The sequence below is a fragment of the Euprymna scolopes genome, chromosome 38 (assembly GCF_053919585.1).
Source record: "Euprymna scolopes isolate OS-2025 chromosome 38, ASM5391958v1, whole genome shotgun sequence".
Taxonomy (NCBI): Eukaryota; Metazoa; Mollusca; class Cephalopoda; order Sepiida; family Sepiolidae; genus Euprymna; species Euprymna scolopes.
The window spans coordinates 48,410,338-48,425,560 of record NC_136519.1 but is presented as its reverse complement, the minus strand read 5'-3'; the positions used below and the strand labels follow the sequence as shown (position 1 = coordinate 48,425,560).

The 15,223-nt window shown below is 35.2% G+C and overlaps 1 protein-coding gene across 1 annotated transcript in view; it reads right to left on the bottom strand.

Moving 5' to 3' along the window:
• Positions 1-15,223, bottom strand: part of LOC145263137 (diacylglycerol kinase zeta-like) — a 1,403,365-nt gene that overhangs the window by 137,094 nt on the left and 1,251,048 nt on the right. The window contains exons 17-18 of the mRNA XM_080120103.1: positions 12,586-12,782; positions 2,883-2,980 (exon numbers count right to left, since the gene is read on the bottom strand). Coding sequence (XP_079976229.1) covers positions 2,883-2,980; positions 12,586-12,782 — 295 coding nt within the window. The remainder of the gene's footprint in view (positions 1-2,882; positions 2,981-12,585; positions 12,783-15,223) is intronic.

Here is a 15,223-nt window from a genome sequence, read left to right as displayed (position 1 = left end):
TGAGACAACAAAAATTATGAAAGGCAGTAATTACTGAGGATACAGTTTAAAAACTCACCATTTATATTCCGTCGTGATTAACCACCTGAAGAAAGCCAGAGGAATAATTGGCCGAAACGTGGTGAAACAACAATTATGAAGATGAGGGTAACAGTCTGCAAATAAATAAATAAATAGGACTGATGCCCAGATAGATAAGATTGTTGTATAGTCGTGGGGTATATAAATAGAGTCTATATAACTGATATCTCTTTAATGTTCTGATATATATAGTGTGTGACGTCTAGTGGTTAAAATGTTCTCTTGTATGTATCTGTCCGAAGCATATGAAAGATACGCGCGGATTATGTAGAGAACAATTAAGTCCAGCTAATATGATTGATATCTGTCTGTCTGTGCGTCACTTGTTGTATTGTGGCCGATATATAAACAGTGTCTCTTTCACAAATGCCTCTTTAACGTTGTGATATATACAGTATGTCGTCTAGTGATTAAAATGTTCTATTGTTGTATGTACGACGTGTGGGTGTTTTATATTTAATGAAACAGTTCGTTAACATTCAGTCTGTGTAGAACAGGGGCACAGAACACCTCTCTATGTTGTGTCTTTGTCTCTTCTCATTATTCAAGTTAATCTCCCTCCGAAGGAAACCAAACAATAATAGATTATATATTTCATATGGATACCTTTATTTTTGACTTCCCACCGGATCTGCAAGACGTTGTAATTTTCTACATTATGCTAAAGTCGCGTTTTATTCCAGCTTCCAAAACGCGGAGACGATATCTTTCGTGTGAACGTGTCCGGCTTTTCCTGTCTGACTCCAAACTCTAAACTAAACTGATCACGTGTATTATCAATCTATTATTTTTATGTCATTAGCTCACATAACATTAAGATCACCTGATGCTATCATTAAAATCATCTCCAGTGTTTATGTTCGTTCTTGTTTGATCTAACGTTCTTACATTAACATTCGTGATACATTTATATCATAATATTTTTTATCCTACAAATATCTTTCGTCTTGATACATATTTTCCAGACATCAAAAACGATTATGATAATAATCGTTCAGATTACTTTGTACCCTCCCCCCCCCGGCAGTGCTCTATAGAACAGTACGATTTTAGAAGAAAAGTAAAAATGACATTTTTAACAATATATTAAATATGTTTTTTTTTGTTTTGTTTTTTTAAGCAAAAACATTATAGAGAAATTTATTAAATAAAACGGTGAGTTACAGTTAATAGTTACAATTATACAAATAATTCGATCTTAACAAGCCCTTTTCAATTATATATAGACCATCTATTATATAAATCTCACCTGACAGTTTAAATGTATGTATGTATGTATGTATGTATGTACATATTTTGTGTATGTTTGTGTGTGTGTATATGTGTATTGGGGCAGAGAGGGCTCCCGTAAGCCGTGGTGAAGGCAACCTTTCTAGGAGAAGGAAATCTCTGATTTAAAAAACCATAAAGCGGAAGACCAGTACCCGCATTAAGCTGGTCTGCAGTTTAATTTGTTGCCGGCTATCTTGCTCTTGCTTGTTGTTGGATCTCAACATTTTGAACCGAGAGAGAGACTTAGCTGTCGTACAAAGCTAAGACTGTAACATCATATTTGTATAGATACTCCCTCAAACATTTGGGCTCATGGATTTTAAATGTCTGAGGGAGTGGCACTCGTCTGACAAGACGTTGCACTCATCACATATTTTCTAGACATCAAAATCAATCATGATAATAATCGTTCAGATTACTTGGCATCCCCCGGACAGTACTCGATATAACAAGATGTTGCTTTACACTGAAGAATCTTATCAATAGAAACAATAAAAAAAATTATGCATATTCATGTTCTGTGTAAAACCATTCCGACAAAAAAGTTTTTAACATTAGTGAATTTAACATTGGTTGGGACTATGATATCTCTGATGATCATTATATTTGCAGTCTTCATCTTATTGATGTTCATCATGTTGGTGGCTTGCAGCCTCTCGATCGCAATCACTTGTTATATAAAGGGTAGTTATCTGTTTGCGTGTGCTCAGCTAAAAGTCAGAAACTACATAAGGCAAACATACAAAAAGCTTATATATTCTTTCTCAATATTTCTTCCTCTAGAAAATGGGCACATGTTTGTTGGAATATTAATTCTATTGTGAGTCACTCCGAACAAAATTAGCCAGCCAGTCAGGTGAGGGGTGACATTTACAGCAATGCATTTCCATCCTGGTTAGGTGTGAAACTTAAACTAAAGTACACTTTCTAGGATGAAAGTGTGGTATCTGTTTTGTTCTTGGTTGGAGGATGGGGAATACTTTCTGACTTGGAAGGAGGAGAGGAGAGAAGGGTGGGAGAGAAAGAAAATAGAAAAATGGGGTACAGAAACGGTTGAAAAAGGGGTGATACAGAAAGAGGGGCATAAAAAAGGGAGAATACAGAAATGGTTTTAAAAAGGGGGGGGGATACAGAGAGAGGTTTGAAAAGATGTTAAACACCCACACACATTTTAACTTTTCTACTTTGTTGCCCGTGCCCTTCCAGGGCAACGTCAAGTGACTGTTCTAGTTAACAACAAGAAAAAAAAAAATTGAATTAAAACCTACTTTCTCAGTATTCGAACTAGGATTAAAGTGTAATCCTAATTTGTTGAAAAGGTCATTTTTTTTTCTGTAAATAGTGTACTATTTGTTCTGTCAGGGGAGAGGAAATCTTTCTCTACTCAGAAAGTGAGGAAAAGAGAGTGAGAGGGGTAGGGAGTAAGAGAGATGGTAGTAAATGTGAGAGGAGGAGAGGGATAGAGAGTAATAAAGTGTGTTACGCCGGGTCTCCCTGCTAGTGATTAAATAACAAAATGAAGTTCTTACATGCTTCTCGCAATTTTTCCTTTTCATAATGCAGAACCTCATAGTCTGGCATGCTGATTCGATTCACATAAATTTCCAATTGTTTCACCGAAGGGAGACTGAAAAAAAAAAAAAAAAGAAAACAATCACATCTAAATAAATAAATACGAAAGATTTTTTCCTACCTATTCTAACTATATTACCATAAGAAAATTTTGTGAATTTTATGTTATTTTGAAGTACCGTACATATAGTAATCTGCAAACATCCATAATCAGCTTCAGCTATTTTGAATTTGCATATTGATTTTCTAAAGTGTTTCTCATCTATCTATCCATCCATCTATCTATAAAAGTGAACATGTGTGTGTGTACATTTCCCTACATAATAACTCTCTCAATTTTAAGTCTAGAGATTCGAAATTTGATATACAGGGTACTGAGATTTGGGAAAATCTTTGGGATCGGGTTTCGGCCAAAAATTTGGCTGTTAAGGGGTCAAAGTTTTAAAAAGATTTACCTCTGCGGTCTCTACCAAATTACTCGGACAATTTTTGGTTGAAACACATGAAATTTTAGATATAGGTTCCTTGGACATGGATCTAATTTAATAACTTGATTTGAGCCCAAAGCAATAAATGTTAAGGGGTCATAATAGGGTACAAAGTTTAAAAAAAAATTTACCTCTGCAGTCTCTACCAAATTACTAAGACAATTTCTGGTCTAAACATTTGAAATTTTATATAAAGGGTATTCAGAGATAGGGCAAGCATTTTAATCGGTTTGGATCGAAACTCTTTAGTTACCAATACATAAATGTATGTATGCATGTTTGCATGTCTGCCTAAAACTTTTGACAGAGGCGACGGATTTTACCAATATCAGTATCGTTTTAAAGTCCGACCTTTCAGACGACAAATATAGAAAACTTGGCTAAAAACATTAATATGTTCACCTTCAACTGGGAACTTTTCTACAGGAGGGGGGGGCGCTTTTTTCGCCGATATTTTTTAAAGTCATCCTCTCATTTTGATTGTCTAGCGTTAATTTAAAAAAATGTCACTTCCAGTTTGCCGGTGCTCGTAACAGCATAGACGTCAGGGTTTTTTCCCATTCTTTTCCTCCATCGCGGTACGGGTTCGAGCCTGCCTTCCTACTACCACTTTTTCTTTTTTTTTTTTTTGCTCAACAGACACATCCAAATACCCGGGAAACGCCGGACTGAAATGCTAGTATATCTATAAAAGTGAAAATGTGTGTGTGTGTGTGTGTGTGTGTGTGTGTGTGTGTGTACATTTCCCTACCAAACTACTCTGTCAACTTGCAGTCTATAAACTCGAGTAAGGGGTATTGAGATTTGGGAAAATCTTTTTAATCAGTTTTTGGCCAGAGATTTGGCTGTCAAGAGGTCAAAGTTCAACGATTTGACCTTGGAGAACGCTACCAAACTCCTCCACCAATTTTGGGTCTAAACACTTGAAATTTTAGATGTAGGTTACTTGGACATGGATCGAACTTTTTGATTTGACTTGAGCCCAAAATGATAAATGTTAAAGGGTCAAAATTGGGGTCAGAGTTTTAAACAATTTGACCTCTGCGATCTCTACCAAATTACTCAGCCAATTTTCGGTCTAAACATTTGAAATTTTGCATAAAGTGTATTCAGACATAGGGCAAACTTTTTAATCGGGGTCTGGCCGAACATTTGGGAGCCAAGAGGTCAAAGTTCAAATTATTTTACCTTTGCAGTCTCCAACAAATTATTCAGCCAATTTGGAGTGTAAACGTTTTAAATTTTACATAAAGGGTATTCAGACATGCAGCAAGCTTTTTAATCTGTTTTGGGCAAAATATTGTCTGCCAAGCGGTAAAAGTTTAAAGAGTTGACATGTGAAGACTCCACCAAACTCCTCTGCCAATTTTGGGTCTAAACACTTGAAATTTTAGATGCAGGTTACCTGGACATGAGTCAAATATTTTAATACACACATATATATATATATATATATATATATATATATATATATATATATATATATATATATATATATACGTATGCACTGAACATTACATAGAGCCTGAGAAAAGCCGTGATGAACTGCTAATTTATATTTGTAATTTGCAGTGTCACATTTCCTTATATATACCTGTCTTTTGCCTTGAGAAGGCATCCACCTAGGATGAGTTAAGCCAGCTCCTTCCAATGGATTTACCGCATTTTGCACAAAATCTTATTAAGCTCGGCGATCCATTTTTGCTACATTATTCTGGTCTAGGAGAGAGTTTGAGCCTTCCAAACGTGGATAACATGATAGCAAACCTTTGGAAATTTGCTCTGTGCTTAAGAATCTAAGTAAGGAGTTTACCTTTGGCTGCAAAGCGTTGATAGGGGAGTATAAAGTGTACCTTGTATTTATTTTCGGCAGGCTCACATTCTTTAAGTGATGTTTGTGACACAGGGAGAAGAATTGCTGTTTTTTGGGTAGGAATCTATTCATCTAGCACTTATTGTTGGCTAGTTTTTAACTTTAAAGTAGCAATTTTTAGCTTCTTACATCAAGTGGCTTCATGCCTTGTCTGGGTCGATTTCCATAAAATCTCTAATATAAACCTCATCTGTCTGTTTAAATGTATGTATGTATGCATGTTTGTATGTATGTCTGCCTAAAACTTTCGACAGAGGCGACGGATTTTCACAAGATCAGTAGCGTTTTGAATCTCAACCCTTCAGACGACAAATATGGAAAAATTGGCTAGAAACATTAATCCTTCGCCCTCAACTGGATACTTTTCTACAAGGAAGGGTCGCTATTTTCAAAAGTCATCCCTTCTTTTTGATTGACTAGTCTTAATTTAAACCTTCGCCACTTCCAGTTTGGTGATGAATGCAATGGCAAAAACAGCACATTTTTTTTTTCTTTTACGTTCATTTCCTCCTTCGCGATATGGGTTCGAGCCTGCCTACTATCATTTTTTTTTTTTTTGCTCAACACGCACCTCCAAACAACCAGGCAATGCCAAGCATCCAGGCTAGTAAACAAATAAATAAAAGCCTCACATTCTATAAGTGATGGTTTTGGACTTCGAAGTAGTAAAGAAAGCTGACCAAACTTGGTGATCCATCGGCAACACCAACACTATCGACAGCCAGTCCTAGTGCGAACAGCGACCACTGTAGATTATTAGACCCTAAATCAGTTTGGAATTTTACTTAACTGTTCTGAGCCACGTTTTTAGCTGTTTGCTACATTGCTTCTTCCAGCTCCGAGAAGGAACCAGGTCGATGGCCTCTTTGATGAGATCACTTCATTGACAGCTAGAAGGTGTGACTAGCTCAGCAAAAGCTTCTCGTGAGAAGAATTCACAGGAGAAAGACAATGTGGCACCGCGGTTCGACACACGCAGAACGCAAGGCAAATGGAAATGATCAAAAACCTCCAGTTGGCAACGATCAGCAGCTCTCATTGACCAGGACTGACAAACCGTATGGGAGAATGGTGTGGACAAGTGCTTTGTGGAAATTATAAATTCTTATATTTACGAAATATTTTTGTCAAAAGTGAAAACGTCTGATGTGGCTGGAGGCTGGATGTAGAGAACAGATACTACAATTTGATTGTAGCCAAAAGATTAAGGAAATATAAAACAATGATTTTATAATTAAGTATTTTTGAATAAACAAACAAAACAAAATCTAACGCATGTAATTACTATTATATATATATATATATATATATATATATATATATATATATATATATATATATATATATATGCTATTAATTTTAACCAATGGATAAAAGGATAAAATGAAATAAAATAAAATACTTAACCAATGGGAAAAGAGAAGAGAAAAATACATATGGAATGCTTCGAACTGCTTCTGGACAATCTTTCATGAATCAAGCATCAGTTTTTGAGTTGCATAAGAGATTCAAGGAAGGCAGGAAGTATGTGAGGGATGATGAGAGGTGTGAGAGTGGTAAGGAAGTCAGAACACCAACGTTGATTGGGCAAATAAAGAATTTCATGGATAAGGACTGTCGTGTGTCTATAGAGATAATAAGTGTACAGTTTGATGTTAGTGCGGGAACTTTACACACAATTATTTGCAAAGAACTGAAGATTTGCATGAATGCACCAGTCCACAACTCCATCCTTGTCACAAACTATTTGATCAAGACAGTTCCTCACCTTTCCTGTAGTCCAGACCTTGCTCCCTGTGACTTTTTGTTATTCCCTAAACTCCAAGAAAATTTTAGAGTCTCTCGTTATGAAACAATTGAGAAAATGAAAGAGTGCATTACAGCTGGAGGAGATTACTTCAAAGGGAACTAACGTTTCATGTGTATACTATCAATTAATGTACCCATACAAAAAAGTCTTGAAAATTATTCAAGGCAACTCGTGTATATATATATATATATATATATATATATATATATATATATATAGAGAGAGAGAGAGAGATGCACACATATATATAAAATTTAGAAGAGAAGACCAAGGTTACATACAGAAAAAAATCTGGCATAAGAAATTAGCCTAGAAATAAGAGATAAAAAATATACCATAGGTATATAGTGGCTGGATAGATAGTAAAAAATAGAGATAGAATACACAAAAAAAAAAAATAGAAAGAAAAGAAATATAGAAAAATATACAAGAGAAATATAAAATCAAGATATAATAAAAAAATTTTAAATTCTAAACTTTACAAAGTCAGCATAGTATGAAAGAGAGAGAAATCAGTGTTTGAGAAACGGTGATCAAGTATTGCATCACACACACACATATATATATATATATATATATATATAGATAGATAGATAGATAGATATTTTTCAGTAAAATATTGTCACTAGTATTATAATATTTATAACACGTTTTATTAATATGCCTAGATTTAGTTTTGCAAATTACTTCCACAGATTATTTATAGTTTTAAATTTTTAGTTTAATATTGTCATTTAAAGGATATTATCAATACATATAATATTAGCAAGAATAGGACTGTATATATTATATAAGATTATTTTGAGTTGACTTGATTTAAATTAATTTAAGCGGGGATTTCTATAGGACATGCGTTATTTTTATTTGCTTTCTTTTTTTTTCCTGCATATGTCTGGACTTACGTTCGCGTTCTGACCTATTTTTGTGGCCTGTCACTTTATTTTATAAAGGTTTATAGAGTTCATCTTCTTAGTTCATCTTCTTCTCTCTATTTTTTCTCCCCCCTCTATTTCTTCATTATTATTTTCTTTTTTCTATCTCTACCCATTCATTAATCTACTTCCTTCCCTTCCCTTTTATTTTATCATATTTTATCTTATATTCGCTGTTTTATTATGCATTTTATGTCTTTTCTTTTCTTTTCTTTTCCTTCTTTTACTTTATTTTAACAATTTGAATTTATTTTGGAGTGGAATTTGAAGCTCATGTTCTATAATTATAAAAAATATTAAATGTATCAATTTATATGTTTATTAATAAATGGATTCACCGGACATATATAAAAAAATTTTTTTACCGGACCCATTATATAAACAAAGAAAATTGCTCCAGGAAAATGCTTACTTCGGACCATTACCTTGTGATGTGGATTACTCAAAATATAGTGTGGATCATTTTACCACACTGCTATCAAAGACATTCATTTCGGATTTTACCATGCAATTTGGATGTGAATTTTTATATCCTTTTCATTAACTTCCCTTACTCTATAACATTTAAATACTTAAACAACTTTTAATTGTAATTTTCCATGTCTCACTGACTTTAGCAAATAAGGTGTAAACCATTATAACTATTTGCTAATATTTTCTCCTCTGAAGAGATGGTAGATATCGAAATCCTATTGGATAAGGAGTTATAATATTTCAAATGTATTCTTTGTCTTACATAGAATAATAAAAATCTTTTGATTTGAAATTTGAACATTTCACGTCATAAATTTTTGAATTCATTGAATGACTAAAATTTGATAATTATATATATATACATACATATATTAGTGTTGGGACGATTAATCAGAAAAATCCTAAGATTTGTGGGTATCGGAATCAGTATCAAAATCGGAAAAATTGATGCCTATATTCCGATGCCAAAATGATTCTTTTAATTGTCTTTTTTATTTGATTTTGTTTTAAGTAAAATCTTCCATTGCTGGTAATAATGATAAAACAATGAATATTTATCGATTTTAAAATATCAGTAAAGCTAAAATCGATAGATCATCCTCCACAAGTGTATTTTGACGTTTAGGAAAATATTTGCATATTTCACATGTGTTTTACGAAAATCGGGGGAAATGACAATCTTATAGTTAAATAATTAGAGATTTATAAAGAATCAACATCGGTGATTGTATCAGAATCGGGAATTTAGTACGGAATCAGTAATTGTATTGGAATCAGGAAAAATATTGGAATCGTCTCATCACTAATATATATATATATATATATACACACACACACACACACACACACACTTATACACGTATGAAATGCCTTTTTTCGTATGGGCATTTTTCTGTGCGTGTGAGAGAGAGAATCAGTGTTCACCAAGTACGGCATCACATATATAGAGATATACATATACATACATATGCACATATATACATACAAGGTGCCTTCAATAAGTTTCCAGACTTTTTCCGTATGCATATGTATATAGATAAATTGATAGATATAAACATATATAGTAGTGGATGGGCAAAAATCAGAAGCTCACAGTATTAATGCTGGAGTCCCTCAGGGGTCCATCCTGGGCCCAACTTTTCCTGATCTACATTAATGATCTTCCAAATCACATCCTTACATCATTCGTAGGCATTTATGCTGATGACACTACCATCTACGGTAGTACATCTAAAACTGTAAACAACCAAGTTCTCTCTAATTCTCTCTCCTCTGATCTTGAGCATGTAGTACAATGGGGAAAGGAGTGGCTGGTTACTTTTAATGCATCTAAAACAAAGCTTCTCTCTTTACATCATCAACGTTCTGATCTCCACCTGGCATCAATTGAAATGAATGGCTCTCGTCTTGGGGAGGCCTCAGGTTTTAACAAGCTTCTGGGTTTGACCTTTACTCCTGATCTTAAATGGAACACGTACATTAAATCTGTTGCCAAGGCCGCTGAAAAAATGATGGGATCCTTCTATCGATCCGGTAGATATCTCACTGCTGATGCAATTCTCCATCTATATAAGAGCCAGGTACGTCCAAGGATGGAGTACTGTTGCCACATCTGGGCAGGAGCTGCTAGAAAGGACGTCTTGCCTTGATAGAGTTCAAAATAGACTTCGTAGCCTCATACGAGATGTCCTTTTCTCTTCCCTGCAACCTCTATCTCACAGAAGAGATGTTGCGAGTTTGTCTACTTTATCGTTTTCATGGCAAGTGCTCGACTGAGCTTCAATCTAAGGTCCCCCCCCCCGTTGCCAAACTTTCACAAGAAACACTCGTCTAGCTGAAAACACTATCAATAATTCCCCCCACTCTTTATCTGTGCCTAAACCTAAACGTAGATTCCATGAACAAAGCTTCTTTTTTAGAACTGCATGCCTGTGGAATTGTCTTCCGTTTTCCTGCTTTCCAGCTGACTACAATATGGTTGCCTTCAAGTCCAACATAAACAAGTTCTTGATGAGCCATTCCACTTGAGTTAACAAATTTACCGAATTTCTATTATTAACGATTACTATATTGTCCAATTGACTACTGTACACTCTTAATCCTTATCCTCGAGTGGTCTCTGGCCTTGATAAGTGGTTATGCCTATGTAAAAAGAAAAATATAGACACACACACACACACACACATAGACATATAGATGAAAATCAATTTCTAAAAAGCAGTCACGAATCAGTTCCTCACACCCTGATTGAATATGCAATAATCGATCTAAATTATTTTCTCTCCTATTTGTACTAAAATCAAAAGAAGCAAAGAATTGGTAAGGAATCTATTTTCTGCTAATTGATAAAGAAAGAAGAATGGCTGATATTGGACATCTTAATTGATTCTTCCTTCATACCTTCTTAAAGTAGACCTAATCAGTCGTGCTTGAATTCCTTTCAGGGTGTCTTTCAGTTGAAGGAGTTGTTATCTTCGGTTTGTCTCAGAAAGCAATAGAGTTCTGCACCACACTTTAGTCTGTTGCTAAATTACTGCGTTTGTTGTAACTGTACAAGCCTATCATAGATCATCAGACTCTGTTGCAGATGCCACAGATGTAGATGGGGATCTGGTTGCATGAGTTCTGTTACAGACCCCTACCTTCACAGCACTTCTCCAATAGTTACAGTCTTCAGCCATGGAAACTTGTTGGATCTCTACCACCTGTCTTCATGTTTCACTTGCAGACATTATTGCAGCATAGGATTATCTTCCTGCTGGTCAAGTTAGTTCTTTCTCAATTTTTTTCTCAACCAAGAGCAGAATGAACAAGAGTCCATATTCACCCAAAACATTCTTCAGTATTTTCTTCTCTCTGCTTCTTTCTTAGACCTCAACAAGTTGGAGGCCAGGAGTAGTGGAGGCCTGCCTTCAAGCTAAAACCAAAGATAATTATCTATAATATAAACTTCATCTGTCTGTTTAAATGTATGTATGTATGTATGTATGTATGTATGTTTGTCTGCCTAAAACTTTCGACTAAGACGATGGATTTTCACTAGATTGGTATGGCTTTGAAGCTGGACGTCTCTGACGACAAATATAAAAAAAATTGGGCAAGAACATTAATTCCTTCACCCTCAAGTGGGCAGTTTTCTACAAGGAGGGGTCGAATTTTGCAAGCCATTTTTGCAAGTCATCATATAGGTTGGATTGACTTTGCCTAATTTTAACGTTCCAAACTTCTGGTTGCGTCATAGAGTTGCAGTAAAATGTCAGACTTTTTTTCACTTTTTTCCCCACCTTCGTGTCACGGATATGAGCCTGCCTGCCTACTACCACATTTTTTTTTTTGCTCAACATATACCTCCAAACACGCGGGCAATGCCGGGCACCCAGGCTAGTATATATATATATATATATATATATATATATATATATATATATATACACAGTCAGGTATGTGTACAATCATATATTTCTATGTACAGGATTCACTCTAATTTAAAGATCATTATGAACATTTGAAGATGGCTTTTTTTTTGCAAGGAGTTACCTCTTATCAAGGCCGTACGGTAGTCAATGGGACAATATCGTAGTAATCGTTAATAGTAAAAATTTGGTAAATTGGATTGCTCAAGGCGACGGCTCATCAGGAACTTCTTTATTTTGGACTTGAAGATGACTAAATTGTAGTCAACTGGAAAGCAAGCAAACGGAACAGAATTCTACAGGCGTGCAGTTCTAAGAAAGTAGTTTTGTTCATGGAATTCATGTTTAGGTTTAGGCACAGATAAAGAGTGGGGAAAATTATTGATAGTGGTTTCAACTAAATCAGTGTTTTTTTTATGAAAGTTTGGCAAGGGAGAGCATAGATTGAAGCTTAGACAAGCATTTGCCATGAAAATAGTGATAGATCAGGGACAGGCTCGCAATGTCTCTTCTGTGGTAAAGAGGTTGCAGGGAAGAGAAAAGGGCATCCTCTATTAGGCTACAAAGTCTATTTTAAACTCTGTCAAGGCAGGATAGGCTGCTTCAATGTAGGCTACATTTAGTTAAATTTGACTTTATGTAAAAATTAAACATTGAAACTCTGACTTACTCGACAATAGGCACGGAACCTCTTCGTTTGCATTTTTGGATCATATTAGCCCGATTCTTAAGACTAATAATGATTGTGGAAGGCCGCAATTTGCATGGCTCGCCATCAACTTGCATTGGTAATGTTTTGTGACTGATGAGTTTCACTTCCTGGCATTGTACCAACCGCTCACCATGACCACCGACTTGAAGGGTCGCCTGAAAAAAAAGAAAAAAAAGGAAAAAAAACATTTACATATTATGCTCGAAAATACATTATTTAGCTGTTTCGACCACATTTTAAATGATACTATGGACCTAAGATCATTTAGATTTTATAGTCTTACAACATCACATCCAACTGATATTGGGCAAATACTAGTTTATGACTAAGGTTATAACAACAGCATATTCTTTTCCTTGTTTTGATTCTCAGGTATATATCCATTGATATCTTATGTTTTTATGTAGAGTTATGTGGTTCTCGGTCGATTAATTGTGTCTAACTGTGTCATATATATACTAGAGAGTAAAAACAATGGAAAGAATATGCTGTTTTCATAGCCCTATTTATGACCATGTGGCAAGCAACCAAAACACTTGTGATTTTTTAATAGAAAATCTTTAAGAAAAATAACTGACAAAAATATATATATTTTTTTCCTAGAAAGCTGTACATCCAATCATAAAATATGACAGATGTCTGTGATATTATCGATGTTCCCTGCAAAGTGTTAAAAAGAAAAAGGAAAAAAAAAAAGGAAAAATTATAACAAAAAATAAAAAGAGGAAATAAGTTTATCAGCAGAACAAAGATATAAGAAGTTGTTCACCAGGGCACACAAATAGAACTAAAATAGAATTGTTAATCAACGAGACAAAAGCGGATAATAGAGGCTAATGTGTTTAAAGTTAGTTTATGGGCAGTTTAAGGAGTGCCAAGGTGTTTTACGAGAGATAGGGTCAGTTTACAGTCTTTAGTTTACGACAGTTGAGGACAGTGTCCATTTGGTGTCAACTGGAAGCTTAGAGGTCCCCCAATAGATCAGAGTGATTGGAGTTGAAGCTGGGTGAGAGTAGATCGAGTCAAGAAGAAAATTACTGAGGAACGATGCAATCAGACAGCAAATATTTAGAGTTCTTCTTTTTAATGCTATGTGACTGTATCTCATACACAAACTGATTTGGATCAAGTCTGCATCTGGTATTTGTTTTATTGTAGCATGATCAGGAAGACCACCTCTGTGTCAATTCCAACTAACTAGTTTTTAATTTCTATTCCCCAAATAGCCATGCTAGAATCTTCCACCATCCCTCCTCAATCTACCTTCATCACATCGACTCTTTATCTTGTTCTGTGCTGCACGATCCTAACACCTTGCATTTTTCCATATTAATGCACGTTTCCTCTTTACTTAACGATTACTTATCCTAATATAATCCATTAACTTCTCTCTACTATGGACTTAAATACTCTAATCCATTATTTCAATGGGATGAAATCAACAAAGTCTCCTCTTTTGCATGCGCGATGCCTCCCCTTCATTTAGTCTCAAGAGACAATAGACACCCCTGTAAGGGTAGCTGCACTTGTAATTGTGAGGCAAGGTGTTGCAATATTTTTGACTCATAATGGAGGGGGTATTATCCCTAAAATTTGGGTGATTCTATTTATAAATGCTACTGATAGGAACTGACGAATCAAATTAATTCATGTTCTGCTATCAACCAATCAGAAATCAGAATTGCTCCATAAAAATTAAACCTTTTATAGCATCCTTCCACACATTTTTTATGTGTCAACACGAGAAGGATCTTTTGCTCTGTGACTGCAAAATTATAAAATCTGGAACCTGTACAGAACAGCTAAACAAATTCGTCATCCTCAGGACTTGTATAGAATAACTACCCATCAGAAACTGTTCTGAAACTAAACATGGCTTACAACTGACAATACCCAACCACACTTATCCTGAATCACACCGCTTGCATCCAGTGGCAAGGAGAGGCCCAAGACTGACTGGAAACAATATCGAGATAGATGAAGAGCACATACAACACCTGGAATTCCCACATGGTCACTGATCTTAGTACTGACCAAGCTCAATGTTGCTTAACTTTGGTGAACTGACAGGAACCGGTACACTGTCCAGATTTAATCATTCTCCGAGATCATCAGATCTAAACCTGCTTTCAAGATTCGCGTCCATCATATCTTTCTATAATTTCTCTCTATGCAATGTATATCCTTAACCCTTTCTTGGTTGATTGCGATAACAACGCTCGTCTGGTGAGTAATGGCAGAAGTTACCTGAACTTACACATCTACTTTTGAATCTTGCTATCATGCTAATACCTGCTCCACCCTGTGCTCCAATGTTATCACCAAGGTAAGAAAACTTCTGGACAACTGCAATAGCCTTGCTACCCAAATATTCCTTTTCCACATCTCATCTGACTCTATTTATCTTAAGCTTATTGCATCGAAAACGGTTATTATCTTGCATGCTACCTGTAGTTCCACTATAATTATTGCTGAACAATATTCAAGTTTAACGACGCCGAAATTCAAACGTAAATTACTAGTTATGCATCTCATTATGTGGTTATTGAAACTGTATGAAAAATCTCTGTTCTTCAGTGACTGTCATAAACATGTT